A 19,450-nucleotide genomic window follows, 5' to 3' on the forward strand; every position below is an offset into this window, starting at 1 on the left:
ATCTTTTCAGAAGAATAATGTCTCCATGCACAATTCTACTTGACTCAGCATATATAAATAATGATCAAAGGGTATCCAAAACAAGCCGCCTGGCTTTCTCTTTTTCTTCTTCTTCCTTCTTTTATTCATTTTTGTTTTTGATTCTGTAACATCATCCAGGGATGAAACGATGTGCATGGCTTGTGAACGTGCTAGAGTGGAGTTTAGATTAGCTTGGCTAGGGAGCTCTATCTCACAGGCTCTCATCAACAGGTTAGGAATCTAAAATCTCTAAGTAGGTACCTGAAATGTATGGTCATTGTACATTAACAAAAGTTTTTTTTTTTTTTAAAAAGGACCTTTAATTAATTCTCATTTTATTTATTACTAGAAAATCAAAAGTTATCAATGGAGAGACTCTTCAGGAATACTCAACCGAATCTAGCATAGGCTGATATGTATTTAAATATTAAAATGACCTATTCATGCTTCAGTATTATCAGCTCATTATGCTCAGAAAGATCTTACGACTGCCAAAGTACATCTTCCAGTGATATGGCTTATCTGATACACAAAGGCCGGTGACTGCAATAGAGTGATTTCTCTTTGTCAAATACAGGATTTAAAAGTTAAAATTGCATCTACAGAATATTTTAATGAGAAAAAAACAGAAGTATTGTCATTAATGCATTGGTTAAGAAATTGATTCAACATTTACCACATAGAATCTTTCTGAGAATCTTTCTAGTACCCTGAGACATATAGACATTAAGATTCCCCTGAGGAACAGGGGAATTGTCATTAATATAAACAGCAACAACAATAATAATAACCAATTCTGCTAACATTTATTGAGTAGGAACACACCTGCATGAGTGCCTCTTTAATCACTCAGGATACACCAGAGACTGAAACAGAATCTTTACTTTTATGGGGCTTACATTTTAGACAGAACGACATGAATGAATATATAATATGCCCAGAAGTGACAAGGACTTGGGAGAAAAAACAAATCAGCTTAAGAGGAATAAACAATACTTTTTTATTGATAGGATGGTTGATAGGATGATTGATAGGTTGATAGGATGAGGGAGAACAGGAATGGACTGGTATTTCCCCCTAGTTCTTGCTATATTGGGCCATATGTTCTGTTCACTGCAGCACCTTGCTGCCTGTGAGAAGTCATGGTCTAACCAGGAGCGGAAGATAAACTCCATATTCTTAGGTCTAATATAAAGCCAAGTAATATGGTAATAAGTAAAAAGGTGATATGACTTGGCATAGATTTGAGCTTTAAGAAAGGAAAATTGGAGAGCACAGCTGTATATCAAAGTTATATTCTTTTTTTCAAGATTTTATTTATTCATGAGAGACATGGGGGGAGAGAGAGAGAGAGAGAGAGAGAGAGAGAGAGAGGCAGAGACACAGGAAGAGGGAGAAGCAGGCTCCATGCAGGAAGCCTGATGTAGGACTCCATCCCCAGACATGGGACCACACCCTGAGCCAAAGGCGGATGCTCAACCGCTGAGCCACCCAGGCATCTCCAAAGTTACATTCTTAATATTGTTTTTGATTATTTGATTATAAAGAAAAGAAATAATATATGATGTCAAAGAGGTTATCTGAAAAAGTGAAAATCATGCAGTTTTGTTTGGTATCTAATCACTTAAGAAAATTCATCCCATTTTCTAAAGTTGGTGAAAATGCTCTACCAAAACCTGAGAAAGATAGTTCAGTAAAACTATAGACTAATTTCATATATGAATATAGATCTAGAACTTCTCACTAAAATATTAGCAAATTGAATATTAAGGAGTATATTAAAAGAATGACATACCAGGACAAATTTGGTTTGACTCCAAAAATATAAGGATGGTTCAACATCAGGATATCTATCAACATATTTCCTAAGTCATCTGATCAAAGGAGAAAACTCGTATAATTCTTTTTTTATACATAGATGCAGGAAAGAAAGGTCTTTCAAGACCTGCTGTAAGATTCAGCAGCCATTTCTCAAAAAAATTCAATATAAATTCAAATTAAGATAAAGTTGATTTCTAAGATTGCTGGTGATTAAGCAGCAATTTTAACTCAATTAATTTTAACTCAACACTTTTCACTTTGTAATAGCGGAAGATTTATATGATTGCACATAAGGATTTATAAGATCGCTACATGGAAGTCTTGAGTACAATTCAGGACTAATAGAAGATAAAACATAAAAACAACTAAGCTGTGATGCTGGAGACAAATTTCTATGATGGTAGAAGCAATATTTTATTTCATTGAGAGAGAATGGTTTGCTTGAAAAATGATACTGGCCAGTGTCCTTGTGTAAGAGAAAAAAAAAAGATCTTTCTATTTTATATCATAATTAAATTCCAATAAACTAAAATTTTAATGTTAAAAAAATAACTAAGAGAAAGAAGAATTTTATATAATTTAAAGACACAGGGGCTCTTTGCAAAGAAAAAACAAACACAGAAACTCATAAGCCTTAAAAGAAAAGAGAGATAGGGGCCCTTGGGTGGCTCACTCAGTTAAGCATCTGCTTGGGCTCAGGTCATCCTCCTGGTTCCTGGGAGGGAGTCCTGCACTGGGCTCCCTGTTCAGCTGGGAGTCTGCTTCTCCCCCTTCCTCCAGCTTGTGCTTTCTCTAATTCTCTCTCAAAAAAATGAATAATATCTTTAAAATTAAATTTTTAAAAGATAGTTATATTTAGCTAGAAAATAATTTGATTGTTTCTTGCAGGCTAAGACTCTCTCAAAAAAAAAGAAAAATAAAAGGCTAAACTCCAAGAGATAGATTGGGAAAATTAATCTGTAACACACATTATAGAAAAATAGGTTATGTCCCCATAATATAGAAAGAACTTCTAATAATTTAAGATACAAAGGTATTTCGATAGAAAATAATGTATAAAATATGGACAATTTAAAGAGGAGGATGTACAAAGGTTCAATATTACTTGGAAGTATTTGTACCTCACCAAAAAAGCCAAGAGAACACAAACTAGTTAGAGAAATAATTAAGAAATAATTAGAGAAATAACTAAGTAATAAATAAGCAAAGACTAAAAGGAGTGGTAATTTTAATAGTTTGTAAGGATCCAGATCACGGATACTTTTTTTTTTCATTGTCTGTGATAAAAGAAATTACCACAACCTTTAAAAAAATAATCCTTCAATAATCATTGAAATAAAACATAATGGACCTTCTGGCATAGCAATTCTTGCTAATCTATCCAATAAAAAATAAATACAATGATATATATGCATATATTTTCAAATATTGTTTTTAGCAGTAAAGAAATGCCAATAGGATAAAAACTGATTTTTTTTCAATTATGAAAGGAATATTATGTAACAGAAAAAAAGAGTCTGTCATTTATTGTTAAGTCTAAAAGTTAAGTTGTAGATTAATAGGTGTAGAATAGACATTTTTTTGGTAAAAAAAGAATAAAAGAGAGAAAGCTTATATGTGTGTGGGTATATTTGCTTTGCTCATATGAGCATACCAGAAAGTATAGGAGAATATATCCCAAGATATCACTTAGTCATTTTAAGAGGGTAGCTGGCAGTGAAGGGATGGAAAGAGAGGTGAAGCCATACTGAACTTCTAACTAATGAAATATATATATTTTCATATATAATGAAATATATATATATTTTTATATATATATCCTTTCTCTAATTTCAAGATGTAATTCTATAATATATGAAATGAAAAACTAATGCTAACAATTTTAAAAGTAAAGGATGACATTTGAAAGAGAAGATTTAATTTTATTCCAACAAATATTTATTGTATACCTTATTCTGTGTGAGAGACTTTGCCAGGGAGTCAGTTGTTAAGAGGAATTGCTGCATGGAGTCACGTATTCCACACCGTTGGTCCTTGTATATTTATATGTTGTATGGATTAAGCAGTCTTAGAGTTCTGTGATCACATGTAGACATGAAGGCAGGGACGGTCTCTTCACATAAGACATAAAGGAAATTGAGCTTCAGAGGTGTTAAGCATTTTTGCTTAAAGTCTCACAGCTTCGGTTGACTAGTCTGGATCACAATCAGGGACATTGATTCTGCACCCATTCTCAACCCATTCTGTCATCTTCATAAATACTCATTCATAAAGTCCTTAAATGTAGTTTGATGGAATTGGAAGAAAGTTACAACGTGTATGTGTGCTATTTTTTCAGGCCTGAAGCCAATCAACTGACATGCATTCATAGATTTTTGCTAAAATTAGGGATCTTTGGAGGTGCCTGGATTCTTTAAGGCAAGCCAGTCTTCAGGGATCTGAAAGAGATGGTTCAAGTCAGTGTCGCCTTACACCTAACTGGCTACCCACTCATTCTTTTTTTCCCGAAAAATAATAACTAAAAAAGAAAAATGGAAATCTAAACAATTAAGAATCCCTCAACTAAAATACTAATTACAGTAGGCAAGGCATCTGTGAAAGAAGCACTTTATTTCTAGCCAGTAACTATAATTCTATGTAAAAGACTTCAGTGTAAAATTGTTGTTTTAGAGAACACATTTCTTCCTTATTCAAGTTGGGAACAGACTCTCTGGTCTGAGTTCTCTGGAATGCAACCATATTTCAACATCCTTCCTGTGGACCATGTATATATATGAAAAAACTGTAGGAAGTTAAACTGAAAGTTTTAATCTTGTACATTTTGGCCACACTATAGTAAATATAGTCTTAAGCCTAGGAAAGAATAGAATACAATATTTAGCTAGCTGGTTCCTAAAAAATCTTAGACACATATTATTAAAAATGGCTCTAGGATGTTTTTAGGAAGGTAATCAAATTAGATACCACTTCTGTTAGCTTATTGACTGTAATGACAATGGCCTTCTCTACGTAAAAATCCTTCTAAAAATTTCTGTAGAAGTAGATTCATGTCTTCCAAACTCAGTACTATTAAAAAGACATTTTTTTCTAATTCTAACTTTTTATTTTTTTAAGATTTTATTTATTCATAAAGACACAGAGAGAGAGAGAGAGGCAGAGACCCAGGCAGAGGGAGAAATAGGTTCCATGAAGGGAGCCTGATGCAGGACTCGATCCAGGGTCTCCAGGATCACGCCCAGGACTGAAGGTGGCGCTAAACCGTTGAGCCACCTGGGCTGCCCAAATTCTAACTTTTTAAATGAGAAAAATAGCTAATTTGTTGATGTAAACATTTAAGATAAAGAAAATTGTTTTTTTTTTTTCCCCAAAGATCTTCAAATGACTATCTCTAGTATCATTATACCAAATCTCTTAATCTCTTCTGGATATCTTATTCAGGTTTTATCATTTTTTTTTAAAAGATTTTATTGGGACATCTGGTTGGCTTGGTGGTGGAGCATCTGCCTTTGGCTCAGGTCATGATCCCAGGGTCCTGGGATCGAGTCCCTCATGGAGCTCCCTGCGGGGAGTCTACTTCTCCCACTGCCTATGTCTCTGCATCTCTCTCTCTCTGTCTCTCATGAATAAATAAATAAAACCTTAAAAATAAATAAATAAAATCTTAAAAATTTGAGAGAGATACAGAATGGGAGTGAGCATGAGTCGGGAGAAGGACAGAGGGCGAGGGAAAAGCAGGCTCCCCTGTGAGCAGAGAGCCCCACACGGGGCTTGATCCCAGGATGAGCCCCTCAAGTTTTATGTTATGAATACTTTTTCTCAGCCTCAATACCAACTTCCAAATCAATTTACTAGTAACTCAACTAAACAGACTGTCTCCTAAGTTTTAATTCTTTCAAGTGCTGCCAAATCTCAACCTGAACTCAGAATGTTCTGACTTGAGAGGCAAAGAAGTGGTATCCACATATCAGTTGGGTTGAATTTAGCTGTCATAACCCTTCCATTTTTCATTTAGGTGACAAGTATCAGGAAGCCCCCAGAGTTTGACCTTGACTCATTTTTTTTTAGTCCACAGAGCACTGGACCTCCAAAACAAATAGAATCTGGTGTCTATTCTACAACCTTTGCTCTTTAGCTTTCTTTGATTTTCTTTCCATCCAGACAGATCCACTATGCTCATAGGAACACATTTAAAAATTCTTTTCACCCCAGCACAGTGTGGACCTCTCCAAGAAGTTTTTTAAATTAATTATTTCAAGCCATGTAGTAAAATCTGAATAGTATATTGGGCCATTGTTAATTATAAATTAGGGCAGCAGTTATCAAGAACAAGACAACTGGCATGTGGTGGGAGTCCATTTTGTTACCATTTTTTAGTAAGAATGCTCTCTGAAAATCTCCAGTGATATTCCTTCTGGAGGAAATTATTTTCTCTTTGATTTAAGATAGAAAATGTTGGATGCCTGGGTGGCTCAGTAGTTGAGCATCTGCCTTTGGCTCAGGTCATGATCCCAGGGTCCTGGGATCGAGGCCTGTATCAGGCTCCCCATAGGGATCCTGCTTCTCCCTCTGCCTATGTCTCTGCCTCTCTCATGAATAAATAAAATCTAATAAAAAAAAAAAAAAGACAATGTTGGTTACTCCTGCTCTATTCTAATTTTTCTGTTACTTTTTTCTTTGATTTTGTATAGAGTTGCAAATATGGATATCAACATACATTACCCTTTTCATAATAAGTGTATGTTAAAGAAAAAATGTAATTTAATCAGCTGCGACTACAGCTACTTACTGAACTCCATCTCTGTGTTCATGGCATTAAATGGCTATACAATTTAGGCCCTGCCATCAAGAAGCTTACAGTTTATTTAGGAGATGAAATATATACCCTAAAATGTAAGGAACATTGCAAGACAATGATAAGAGAGGAACCAGAATAGTATGTAAAAAGTGATTTTTCTTTTAATGGCTCATGTACATTTTCCTAGGGTTCTTTTACCTTAAAAGCATGAGTGTGTTACCACTACGGTCTTAGAAAATTTAGCCAAAAAAAACCAAGGAATATGAAAATTGTAGTATTCAATTACAAATGTTTCTTTTTTTCTGGTGCTCAGGTCCATGTGTTAGTTAAATAGGATCATCCTTTGCTTGCCTTTTGAAGGGCATATCTCTTATCTCTGAGAATATACGTTGCTATTGCTTTACTTTCTACAGTATGCACATGTGAGATTCAGGAATTCAATTGTGCATCCTCAGAAAATGCAAAGAATGATCCCCCACCCTCACCATCCAAAAAAAAAAAAAAAAAGCATAGTGACATATTTAGAGTACATACAATGCAAAGCAGGGAGTTCTGATGTTTCATTTAATTGAGTTATAAACAAGAAAACTGTCAAATCCTGCCACTGGCCCATTGATGCCTGTGGATGTGTGAATTTCCTCCATGTGTGTGCTCTGTGTCCTTTAGAACACCCACAGTGGAGATGAAGCACCAAGGTGTGTATTAGTCTGACAGTCCTAGAAAGTATCAGGACGAAAAGCCAAACCCAGGAAACAGCATTTCATTTAGTTCCTGGTGTACTGCTAATTGATCCCAAACCCTTCATTACTGTCTAGTGCAAAAGGCTAAGTCGAAAGGAGGCATTTAGAAAGCGTCTTAAGTGAAAACAAGGCCTGGGAAAATTCTAGGTCTTGTGAACTTGACTTGCTCTGTTCCTGTGTTGTCACACTGATTCTAAATTTGTCTTTTATTTCAGGTCACTTGGAAACCCCCCCTCATGCAGAATGGGGACATGCTTAGCTATGAGATCCGCATGCCGGATCCTCACATCACCATAACCGATGTTACTTCCTCAGGGTTAAGTCGAGTAATTACTCATCTGATTCCCTTCACTAATTACTCTGTCACCATTGTGGCTTGCTCAGGAGGTAACGGGTACCTAGGAGGATGCACAGAGAGCTTACCTACCCAGGTCACCACCCACCCCACCCTACCTCAGGGCATTAACCCATTGTTGGTGATTCCTCTAAGTGAATCATATGTTGGGATTTCGTGGCAGCCACCATCCAGACCAAATGGACCTGATTTGAGGTAAGAAAGTGACTGTGCTTTTGGATTCTGCTATGGCCTTATATCCAGGAAGGAGGAAGGAAGGAAGGAAGGAAGGAAGGAAGGAAGGAAGGAAGGAAGGAAAGAGGGAAGGAAGGAAAGAGGGAAGGAAGGAGGGAAAGAAGGGAAGGAGGGAAGGAGGGAAGGAAGAAGGGAAGGAGGGAAGGGAAAGAGGGAAGGAAGGAGGCTTTTACTCATGTGTGAATGTAAAACTAGTTCCTAACTGGATATCCTCCACTCATAACTTGAATACAATTTCATATTGTGTATCTTGACTTATATGGAGCCGTAAAGTCCATCAAGATAGAAATGTAATGTTGTGAAGCCCTAAAGCCCCTTGAAACAACAATCACTGTTCTCTAACAATTCTTGATGTAATCCTTCTCTTGATTTTCAGAATATATTTTTACTGCATGTTAGGCAAACTTGATGCATGTTCTAAATGATATACTTACACAGAAATGCCTCAAAATTTTAAAGCTAACGCAATAATTCTCTGGCAGGGTATTATTATCTGGAAACTTGTAAAGAATGTGGTCAGGGACATAGATAAGATGAAAGAAACATGTGTGATTCTGAAATAGCTTTTTAACAACCTCACCTTGACACCTAGCCAGGAGTAGCAGGTTGATAATATTATCATTATTTATAAAGCATCGATGGGTTGATGTCTTAGGAAATCATTAACTTTATAAGCATTTTGTATTTCCACTTTGTGTGAAACTGGCGATAAAGTTTTGGCAAATCTGAAATAGAAGAAATCTAAAATGTTATCATTCTTACTGATAATAGTAAAATGTGAAGGTAGCTGGTTGTTTTAAAATAATTGAATACCTGAAACTTGCAGCGGAAAACCATGATTATCTGGGGAAAAAAAAACCTTCCCGATTGTAAATTAAGATGCTTTCTTTACGTTTAGGTGCACATACCAGACACTCACACCATGAAACAACCTGAATTTTGGTAATAACATTAGTTGAGATAATCCCGATGTTTCTGCTTGTCTTTTGCTTTAGATATGAGCTTCTGAGACGTAAAATCCAGCAACCACTTGCATCAAATCCCCCAGAAGATTTAAATCTGTGGCACAATATTTATTCAGGAACTCAGTGGTTTTATGAAGATAAGGGTCTTAGCAGGTGAGATTACAAAAACTATAAAAACAAATGCTGGCATTTAGTCTTGGGCACGTTGAATAGTTCAAAGTATCTTCATGTCTTCATTGTGTGTGCGTGTTATCAGTTGTGCAATAAAACATGTTCGGTGATTATCTGTGGCATTAATCATCGAACTGCAACAGTCAGCATGTTTCATGTTTGCCATCTTCACTGTATGCTTAAAATAAGCCTTTTGAAGTCGAACTTGTACATGTGTGAGCCTTAACCTATTGCCTTTGTCACAGCTCTAGCAAGACATGAACACTTAACAGAAGAATTTGGAAAAACTGAACACCTACAAAGAGGGGCTGGGGTGGGGAATGACTGGACACTTAGCAAGATACTTATTACTTCTGGAGCATCATTGTTATAAGTCATTGATTCAGTCTAGAAAAATGATTTAGTTAGCACCCCCAGGACTTGAAAGAATTCAAACTAGGGCTCCAAGAAACCAGGAAAGAGGTCAAGGGGCAGTGTCAGCCCAGAGCCCTGCGTGGGAGGCTCCGCGGACCTGGGTGGGTTTCATGCTGCACTGGAGAAGCAGGTTTGGGACCTAAATTCTCCAGGCTTCACTTTTGCTGGCTATAAAATGAAGAGATTGGATGAGGTTAAATGATTTCTCAGCCTTGATGAGCCCAAGCACTCACTGCAATCTAATTGCAAAGGAAACAAAAAAAAAAACAAAACAAACAAACAAAAAATGCACAACAAACCCACAAATATTATTTTATGAATGCTTTTTTTCAGTAATGTTTTTCTTTTTCTTTTTTTAAGATTTTATTTATTTATTCATGAGAGACACCAGGGGGGACGGGAGAGAGAGAGAGAGAGAGAGAGAGAGAGGCAGAGACACAGGCAGAGGGAGAAGCAGGCTCCATGCAGGGAGCCCAACATGAGACTCGATCCCGGGTCTCCAGGATCACACCCTGGGCTGAAGGTGGCACTAAAACCGCTGAGCCACCCAGGGATCCCCACAGACATGTTTTTCAATAACATTTCTAGCAGCTTGATTATTTTCCTGGACCCACCACTGACTGGCTCTACCCTGAAGGCTGTTCACATCTCTGGCCTTGCCTCCCACCTCTTCCTCACCTGGGCTTGTCCCTGCCTCGTTAACCTCACTTCCATGCCCGTGGTGTGCAACACTCCTCACTCAGCTTCTCTTCATTGCTTCCCTCTCCCTTTGTCTGGCTGGATTATCCATCACAGACTTGGCCTGGAAGTTTCCTGGTGGGCTTCCCTGCCCCCTCTTCCTGGTCTGACTCAGCTGCCCCTACAGTGTATTCTTACAGCATCCTCACCTATCACTAGTGTCACTGTAATGTATTGGCCTGGCGACTTCTCTGATGACCCCAGCATATCGTCAGATCTACCAGGAGGCAGGGCTTGGTCTTCATGACTTCTGAACCCTCGGTCCCCAGCATCCTGCCTGGCACATAGTGGGCACTCCAATAATTGTTAAATGGAAGAAAATGTTGACTTATCAAAGGGTGGGCTGTTTCATTTCTCTGTGCCTTAGGAATGTTAATAGTAGTGTTATTATCTTTGGGGAATGGATAAAACTGAGGAATATCCTCATCGGCTTTAAAGGATTGTGATGGGAAGACCTATTAGATATTTTAAAGGTTCTTGGGGGAGGCAGCACCCAAATCTGATGAAGTGATAGACTGAACCACAAGAAGTTGCCATTTCTGTAAGTCAACCTAAATTATCATGGTCACTAGACTATTCTCCACTGTTTTTAATTCACTATTTACTTCAACCAACACCATTCTATAATTATCACTTCAGTTGAAGAAATTCATTTATTCAGAAATTTCTTCTTGCTTACAATCTGCCGAAAGGCACTGGGATAAAATACAAAAGTGAATTCAGCATAACCCTTGCCCTCAAAGACCTTATAGTCTAGTGGAGGAAAATATATCAGACCCACTGCTATGTGCATAGTATTTGCTTTTTTCTTTTTTTTTTTTTTTTAAGATTTCATTTATTTATTTGAGAGAGAGAGAGAGAGCACAAACAGGGGAGATAGGAGAGGAGGAGCAGAGAGAGAGTGAGGGAGAAGCAGACTCCCCACTGAGCAGGGGGCCCAAGGTGGAGCTCCATCTCAGGATCCGGGATCATGGCCTGAGCTGAAGGCAGGTGCTTAACTGACTGAGCCACCGAGGCACACTCATACTAAATGCTTTTATCGCAGTTCACTCCATAGTCACCTCCAACACTGCCTAAGGAAGTTATATAGAAAAGTAGCTCTCTATGATCTGTGAACTTTAAGCGCCTTATATATACCATTTTCCCAAATAAACAGACCTTCACTAATTAATATTACTGACTCAGATGTTTAGCCATGAGATGTTTGTCTGAAAAAGAGGATAAATCTCAGAAAGTTAATATTTCTTTATAGAAGAAATGAAAACTTGTAAAAGAGTTAGGGCCAAAGCCAAACGTTTATTATTGAATTTTCTGTGATGTCTCTAAGAATTTTTAATGAGAAGTCCAAATCAAAGATTTAAGAGGAGATATAGTTAAATCCCCCAATATCAAATTGAAAGGTAAGGTAACATAAACATATGGATGACAGCTGCTTCTAGAAGGGAAGTGTACATCTAACAAAATGTGCTGAGCGGTATTTTGACTACCCTCATAATGCTAAATGTCAAGAGATTTTTTTTTTTTTCCTGCTAGGACTAGCAAAAAAAAAAAACAAAACAAAAAAAAAAAAAACTTTTTTTTTATTCAAATAACTGCTATGACCCTTGTAAACAGCTTGTGGTAAAAAACAAGATGCATTTCTTTTTAACATTAAAGAGAAATGGTGTGAGTCTTCATATTACAAGAATGTTTTTTCTAGCCCTCTACTCTTTGTATGTAAGTCCATAAAAAGGCTACAGGCCCCTTCAGCCCGTAGAGGGTTCTCTCTCAACTCTGAGAGAAAACTGGAAATTAGTCCACTGGTGGGCACTATGTGGTGTGACCGATTTTCTGTTAAGAAGTCCTGCCCTTACCCACCTTGACTGCTAGCAGCCAGGGCTCCCCACCCCTGCTGGTAAACTAGCAGTCAGATTGCAGAGGGGAGGACCCCAGCTCTCACTTTGGTTACACACTTGTCTTGCAGCCCCTTAATGACCCTACCCTTTGGCTTTTGTCATGTGGACTTATTTGTTTGGTTGCTATTTTTGGGGGTGGGGAGGAATAATTGAATTCTAATTTCACTAATGCCTTTCAGAGGAAACTGCAATTTCCTATTCTCCTCAGACTCCACCATTCCTTATTTCCTCCTTTCTTACAAACACATGAATAAATGTAACACTGAAATGTCTCTCCCCATCTTGACCTGGTTTCACCATAGCAACATCTAGAATGAATTTTGTTGTTGTTGTTTTTAAAGATTTTATTTATTTAGAGAGCACAGAGGGAGAGGGAGAGGGAGAAGCAGACTCCCCACTGAGCAGGGAGCCTGATGCAAAGCTCAATCCCAGGACCCGAGATCATGACCTGAGCCAAAGACAGATAGATGCTTAACTGACTGAGCCACCCAGACTCCCATTTAAAATGGCACTTCTCTTGATATAAAAAGTAAAATTAACTTAAGATTCACTGGGCATCCCTTTATGAATATATCTTAAGTGTAAATATAAAGTCAATTTCCTTGGTCAAGTGATCTATTTTGATTAGCTATATGTTTATGATATATAGAAAACACACCAAAATAATCTAAATTGTTATTATATTCTGAAATTCAAATCATTCTAGTAGTTGTTTTTCCCTTTGTATCTCCATATACAGAATAGACTATTGAGCTAATTATCCAGATAATTTAGTTCAAACAAAAATAGTTTTGTTCTTATGATTATCTTAGGTAAGGGGTTATTTGTCTGAGTTACACAGCTAAGTTACCTCATTATTGAATTTTTACTCTGTGTAGACATGAACTCAGCATAACTGTAGGTTTATACGACTTGTCAGTTTCTAACTTTTCTTCCGTAATAATCCTGTGCAAAATAGCCAAGTTATGGTTGTTGGGGGAACCATAACTTTGGGTTTCCTGACATTTTCATCACTTGGAAAACCTGGTGAACATGCTGTTATCATCTGATGCTGAGGTGAGCCAGGCAAGGTTTAATGGGGGGGCAGCGACCTCCTCATTTGTAAGCATCAGCCCACCCTCATGATTTCCGGTGCCTTGTTTTCTGAGTGATCAGATAAAACTGCCAAGAATGACAGTGATGACATGCTCTCCTTTTTGCTCTGGATTTGATGCAGGAAGAACAAGTTACAAGAAATAATAGGTCATTTTTTCTATTTTAAGGAAAATATTGACCTGTAGATAATAGTAACTTAGCTGCAGTTAAGTTTATAAAGGGAGATATGTTCTAACTCCTGTTCCTTCCTATTATTTGTAAATTTCTAAATATACTTCTTTGCAATGACAGTCTGGAAAGAGACTTCCATGTAACTCCTCAAGGATCCTTAATTGTTTTTTCTTTAAATGAAAGTATTCAGGATGCTTGGACGGCACAGTCCGTTAAATATCCAACTCTTGATTTCTGCTTGGGTCATGATCTCAGGGTCCTGGGATTGAGTCCCACGTCAGGTGTCATGCTCAGCAGGGACTCTGCTGGAGGATTTTCACTCTCCCTGTGTCCCTCCCCCTCTTCTAAAATAAGTAGATCAATCTTTTAAATAAATATTCAGAATTAAATATTCATCTTATTTTCAAAGAATAGTGTTTTAAAATTAAATTCTTTGGCTAAATATACCATAATATCTACTTTTAAATTTTACTGGCATAGATTCAATTTTTTTTTTAACCTTCCAAAATGAAATGTTTCAAGCCTAAAAAGTTCTGGGTGATAATATTCAAAAGAATATATTTTCATCCCCTTCCTTCGTAATAAGATCAAATGTATGTAGATGACAGGTCCTGCTTTGCTAGTATGGAAAGACCAGGCCAGTTCCATGAGACCTGTTCCTATAGGATAAATATATTTAAGTTGTAGCTATTAAGTAAAGAAGTTAACTTTGTACATATAGAGGGTGAGCAGAAGGGAGGCTTTTCTCCCATGACCACTAATGTGAGGTAAATCCTGTTTTCTTCAATAGTATCAAAATGTGAATAAAGTCGGATCTCAGAATGAAAGCCAACTTCTCTGCACACTGGTGTGCCATCTCGTGGGAAGGTACTTCTTCAAAATGAGCAAATATGTGTCTATTTCACATTTAAACTAGAGAGTCATGGTGTGTTTCTCCATTGAGATTTTTTTCATTGTTCTGAATTTACCTCAAGCTATCCTTTTCCAAGTGCCATCATATGAAACCGCACCTCATGAAAAATGAGCCTCCAAATGTGGAAGTATGCATTTTGTCATAGGAGATTTTTTTCCCTAATGTTTTATTCAAAAACAACAACAACAAAAAACCCACCTAGTTTCTTTGTATTTCTTTCTAATGTGATGATATAGTAGAACAAAGAAATTACAACAAAATTATTTTAGCTGTGGCATCCTGGTAGCATAAGTATAGATGGCCACAGTAATACGACAGCAGCAACTTGCCCTCAGAATCTAGAAAGTACCAGGTTGTGAAAACTTTCAAGGGTGACCAGTATTACTCTTCAGTATCAAAAGAAAAAAAATCTTCAGTAGCATTTTTAGAGACAATAAATAGGTGGTATAAAGAAAAGACAGAGACCATCAATGAAATATTTAAGCAACTGCAGATTTAAACAGTAGAAGCAGTGTTGCAGGATCCCTGGGTGGCTCAATGATTTGGCACCTTCCTTCGGCCCAAGGCGTGATCCTGGAGTACGGGGATCGAGTCCCACGTCGGACTCCCTGCATGGAGCCTGCTTCTCCCTCTGCCTGTGTCTCTCCTCCCTCTCCTCTGTGTCTCTCATGAATAAATAAATAAAATCTTAAAAAAAAAAAAGAAGCAGTGTTGCATTTTTGTTTGCTTATGTATTCATTCCCGCAAAGGATGTGGGGATGTAAGGAACAGTATGCTATCAGAGGTTCCTCAAATCCTCCCATGTGTGATCCTGTACTCAAGCATATACTGGGCTGTGGCAGATATGGAGAAGAGTTAAAGAAGCAACTGAATAGCCTGCATTTTCAGAAGTATGATTTATATTGGTGACAATATTGACACATGAATTCTGTTAGGACATCAATAAAGTTGACACATTTTTAATTCTGATGAAAATAACCCGAGGCATTCTGTGGCTGCACTGAAGAATTTAACTGGTTACAAAAACACATCAGACCCTTTCAAGATACAAGCCTTCACACATTCTGCCCTGGAATAATGCTTCCCACTAGACAAATGTCTTCGTTGCACAAAATGCTGCTTGTCATCAATACATAGCCCAAATGTTACTTCCTCTGTGAAGACTTCCTGACTGGATAAGGTTAAACTAGATGGTTTCTCTGACACATTTTGGGAGAAAAAGGAATAAACGAACACATATTTTAAGAGTTCTCATTTAAAAACGTTTTTCTGTAAAAATGTATGTGCTTTGGTGGAACAGATATCATATTTATTATGTTTAGCATCTAGAGTGCGGTTAGTGTTCAGCAAATATCGTTGAATGAATGAACAAATGAATGAATAAATGAAATGATGTAGAATTGAATGAATGAACAAATGAATGAATAAATGAAATGGTGTAGAATGAAAGAGCATATAATGTGTAAAAGAACCATCCTGCTGGGCAGCCCCAATGGCACGGCAGTTTAGCGCCGCCTGCAGCCCGGGGTGTGATCCTGAAGACCTGGGATCGAGTCCCACATCGGGTTCCCTGCATGGAGCCTGTTTCTCCCTCTGCCTGTGTCTCTGCCTCTTTCTCTCTGTGTCTCAATAAATAAATAAAATCTTTAAAAAAAAAGAAAAGAAAAAAAAAGAACCATCCTGCTAAGTTTCAGTAGGGTTTATTTCTCTATTGGAAAGGTAGATTATCGTGACCCTAATTTGCCAAATCATATATGAACTGAAAGTTAGGAGGCTGAATGCTTTAGTAACTATGAAATATCCCTTTATTCATTTATGAAATTTGCTACTCTGAAAATAAACAGACTCTTGGGTCATAAAAACTTCAACATCTAAACGGAACTTTTCTCTCTAATTCACTTGAGTAAGTAACAACTGAATCTTGAAATGTGTATATTTTCATAAAGAAGTTTTTAATATAATTTATCTTTTGCAAGGAAAAATGTCATAGTCATTTCTGTAACACAACAAAGTTTTCCAATCCTGTGTGTTGGTGGAGGGAGGGGCTTGAGGATGGTCTCAAGCAAGTTAGTAATTTAGAGAGTAACTACTGTAATAACCCAGTCTTCCTAAATTGACCTCCAACATTTGGTTTTACTAGCTACAGAATAGACTCTAGAAAAAAATAAAAAGAATAGACTCTATATCAGTGTGCATTCACTTTGCAGATTTCGAAAGCTGTTTTTTTTTTCTTTTTCTTTTTTTTCTTTTTTTCGAAAGCTGTTTTCTACAGTTTGAAATGGCACATTTTTCAAGACATCCCTAGGGAACACAATTAGAATTTAAAGAAATTGGTTTGATATACATAAGTTTTGCATGAGTATATGATGTCAGTCAATCTAGCATTTTTCTCTTAAAAGCATCCTTTTATTATTAACTAAATGCAATGTTACATTTCATGTCAATAATCAACACCGCAGTCCATCTAAAACAGCATACTTCAAATGGACATAAAAACCCACCATAAGCGCACTAATACATACGTTCTTTTTTTGGACATGAGGTGGCAAGATATAAAGTGACACATATAGTCCTATGTATATATGTTTACGAACATAAATTTGCTACTCTGTAAATAAACAGATTCTTGGGTCATAAAAACTTCAACATCTAAACGGAACCTTTCTAATTCACTTGAGTAATAACAACTGAATCTTGAAATGTGTCCATTATCTTTCAGTTATCTTGGTCTTGTGACTATTTGGCACTTGCTGGAAAGCATCTGTAGTAGTTTTCTTGGGCTGCCAGAAATAAATGGGGTGACATAAAACAATAGAAATTTATTCTCTCACACTTCTGGAAGCTGAAAGTCCAAAATAAAGGTGTTGTCAGGGTCACGCTCCCTTCAGTCTCTGGAGAAAAACTGTCTGTTGCAACTTCTCGTGGTCCCAGTTATTTCTTGCCTTGTGATGGCATAACTTCCATTTCTGCCTGACTTCACATGGCCATTTTCTCCCGGTGTTGTGTCTGTCTCTGTATCAAAATTTTCCTCTGTTTGTTTTTATAAAGACATCAGTCCATTGGACTCAGGACCTTCCTGAAGCTCAACTTGATTCTATCTGCAAAAACAGCATTTCCAAATAAGCTCATGTTCACAGGTTCTAGGGGTTGAGACTTAAACATATTTGGGGGCTGGGGGACACTAGTCAAAACTTTGCAGCATACAAAGCAGAAAAAAAAAAAAAGAAAGAAAGAAAGAAAAGAAAGCACAAAAAGAAAGAGTAAAGCAAACAAATGTAGAAAAGCTGATTCTAGTACTTATTTGGGGGAAATAGGGAAATAGCTTCCAAGAAATCACTAAGTCCTTACCTATCACTATAATAGAGCAATGCCTTACATGTGGCTGAGACAGAGCTCTGCAAAAATACCCTTGGACCATGAGTGAGAAACAAGATGACTTCAACAAGCAGTAGAAGCAGACTTCTAAGTAGGTGGTAGCAAAATGCTGTGAGAATCCTGACAATTATTTTGCACAATCCTGCAATAGCCTCTTCCTTTTGTGCCTGATGAGTTGTGACTTCTCGAGACACGTTCCATGGGCCTCGCATTGGATGCAAGGTATCTTGGATGATGTAGTAAACCCAAATAAGGTGATGATGAGCTAAGGCCAGCATTTGCCCTGAGTACTGGAGGTCCCCAGGGATAGTTATGTGTTGTGCAACATATTTCAGCAAGTTTCATGGCCTATGCAATTGTCCAGGCAAAGCCTGACTGTGTCCATGAATAGCATTTTTCTGTCTGGGCAGTTTTGAACCAAATGAAGAAAGCATGATAGTCTTCTACCTGAAAGAGCCAAAAAGGATTGGAAAAAAAAAAAATTGATGGCTTTACTCTATGGGTACACATGGCTTGGAAAGTTTTCATCATATCACATTGCCATGTCCAGTTTTCTCCTCCTGGAAAGCAATATTCAGTTTCCACTGTCTTGACTCAAGTCAGTATGTTCACACGATGGCAAAATACAGCTCACCGCAGCACAACTCTCGGCAGGACAATGTTGTACCCTTTGGTCACAGTTATGATTTAATTTATCTGCCTTCCAATGACATTATGGGAAGGAAGGATAGGTGTAGAGAGAAAATGGTGATGAGAGATTCTGATATTTGAAAATGGATGAGTTTCCCAAAAGAAGAGCATAAAACTGTCTGGATCAAATTCAGATAGAATGCTGGCAGGGTGCCAGATTTGTAATTACATCTTGAATTGAGCTGTAATCCTTACCACTTCCGAAAACAATAAGAGAAAACGATAAACCACGTTTGTTTTAAATAGTGGGTATTTGCTTTAGCATTCCTAATCAAATATTTTCCCTGACACTTTGGTTAAGGTGCCAGAGTTACAAACATAAAAAGATGTTTTTGCAGAGGGAAGAAAAAGAAGATAATTCTATTTTGTAGGGGGCAACAGAACATTGTGCATTTCGAAGGGATGTAACAAAGAAATCCTGTATTTTTTGAGGAAAAAGACATGCATGTGTTTTGTCTTCTGTAAAAGAGAAATTGATAATGACTTTTTTTTTTTAAAAAAAAAAAAACAACCTTTTAGGTTTACGACGTATGAGTATCAAGTCTTTGTACACAACAGCGTGGGTTTCACACCGAGCCAAGGAGCTACCGTGACAACATTAGCTGGTCTTCCAGAGAGGGGAGCCAATCTCACTGCAACTGTTCTTAACCACACGGCCATCCATGTGACATGGGCTAAACCAAGTAAGTAAGCTTCTCGTGTCTTTACGTCCCCTTAGCGTATTAGTACCAAAATGAATTTAAAATGGACCCATTAAAAATACAAACAAAAAAGCCTAGATGCCTGTGCTATTCTTCAGAGGCAGATTCTCTCCCTATGTTGGAAGAATTAATTTGATAGAATGTAATACTGTGCACTTCCCCACAGAAAGCTCTGCCCACCCATCTTGTAGCTCATCACTTATTAGCAAGAACCATTGACTAGGTAATGGCACTAATGTGAGGGATTTTTCCGAGTGAATCATCTTCAACTCTGGTTGTAGATAGAATTCCAGCCTGACACAGGAAAATGGAGCCTGGATATCACCACTGGACTTGCTCCGATGATGCAGAAGGCT

The 19,450-nt window shown here is 37.4% G+C and overlaps 1 protein-coding gene across 1 annotated transcript in view; it reads left to right on the forward strand.

Moving 5' to 3' along the window:
• The window catches only part of USH2A (usherin), a 689,554-nt gene that overhangs the window by 452,017 nt on the left and 218,087 nt on the right, over positions 1-19,450 (forward strand). Inside the window, exons 41-43 of the mRNA XM_041722698.1 lie at positions 7,593-7,927; positions 8,962-9,084; positions 18,913-19,076. Coding sequence (XP_041578632.1) covers positions 7,593-7,927; positions 8,962-9,084; positions 18,913-19,076 — 622 coding nt within the window. The remainder of the gene's footprint in view (positions 1-7,592; positions 7,928-8,961; positions 9,085-18,912; positions 19,077-19,450) is intronic.

This window comes from Vulpes lagopus, chromosome 11 (genome assembly GCF_018345385.1).
Source record: "Vulpes lagopus strain Blue_001 chromosome 11, ASM1834538v1, whole genome shotgun sequence".
Classification (NCBI taxonomy): domain Eukaryota; kingdom Metazoa; phylum Chordata; class Mammalia; order Carnivora; family Canidae; genus Vulpes; species Vulpes lagopus.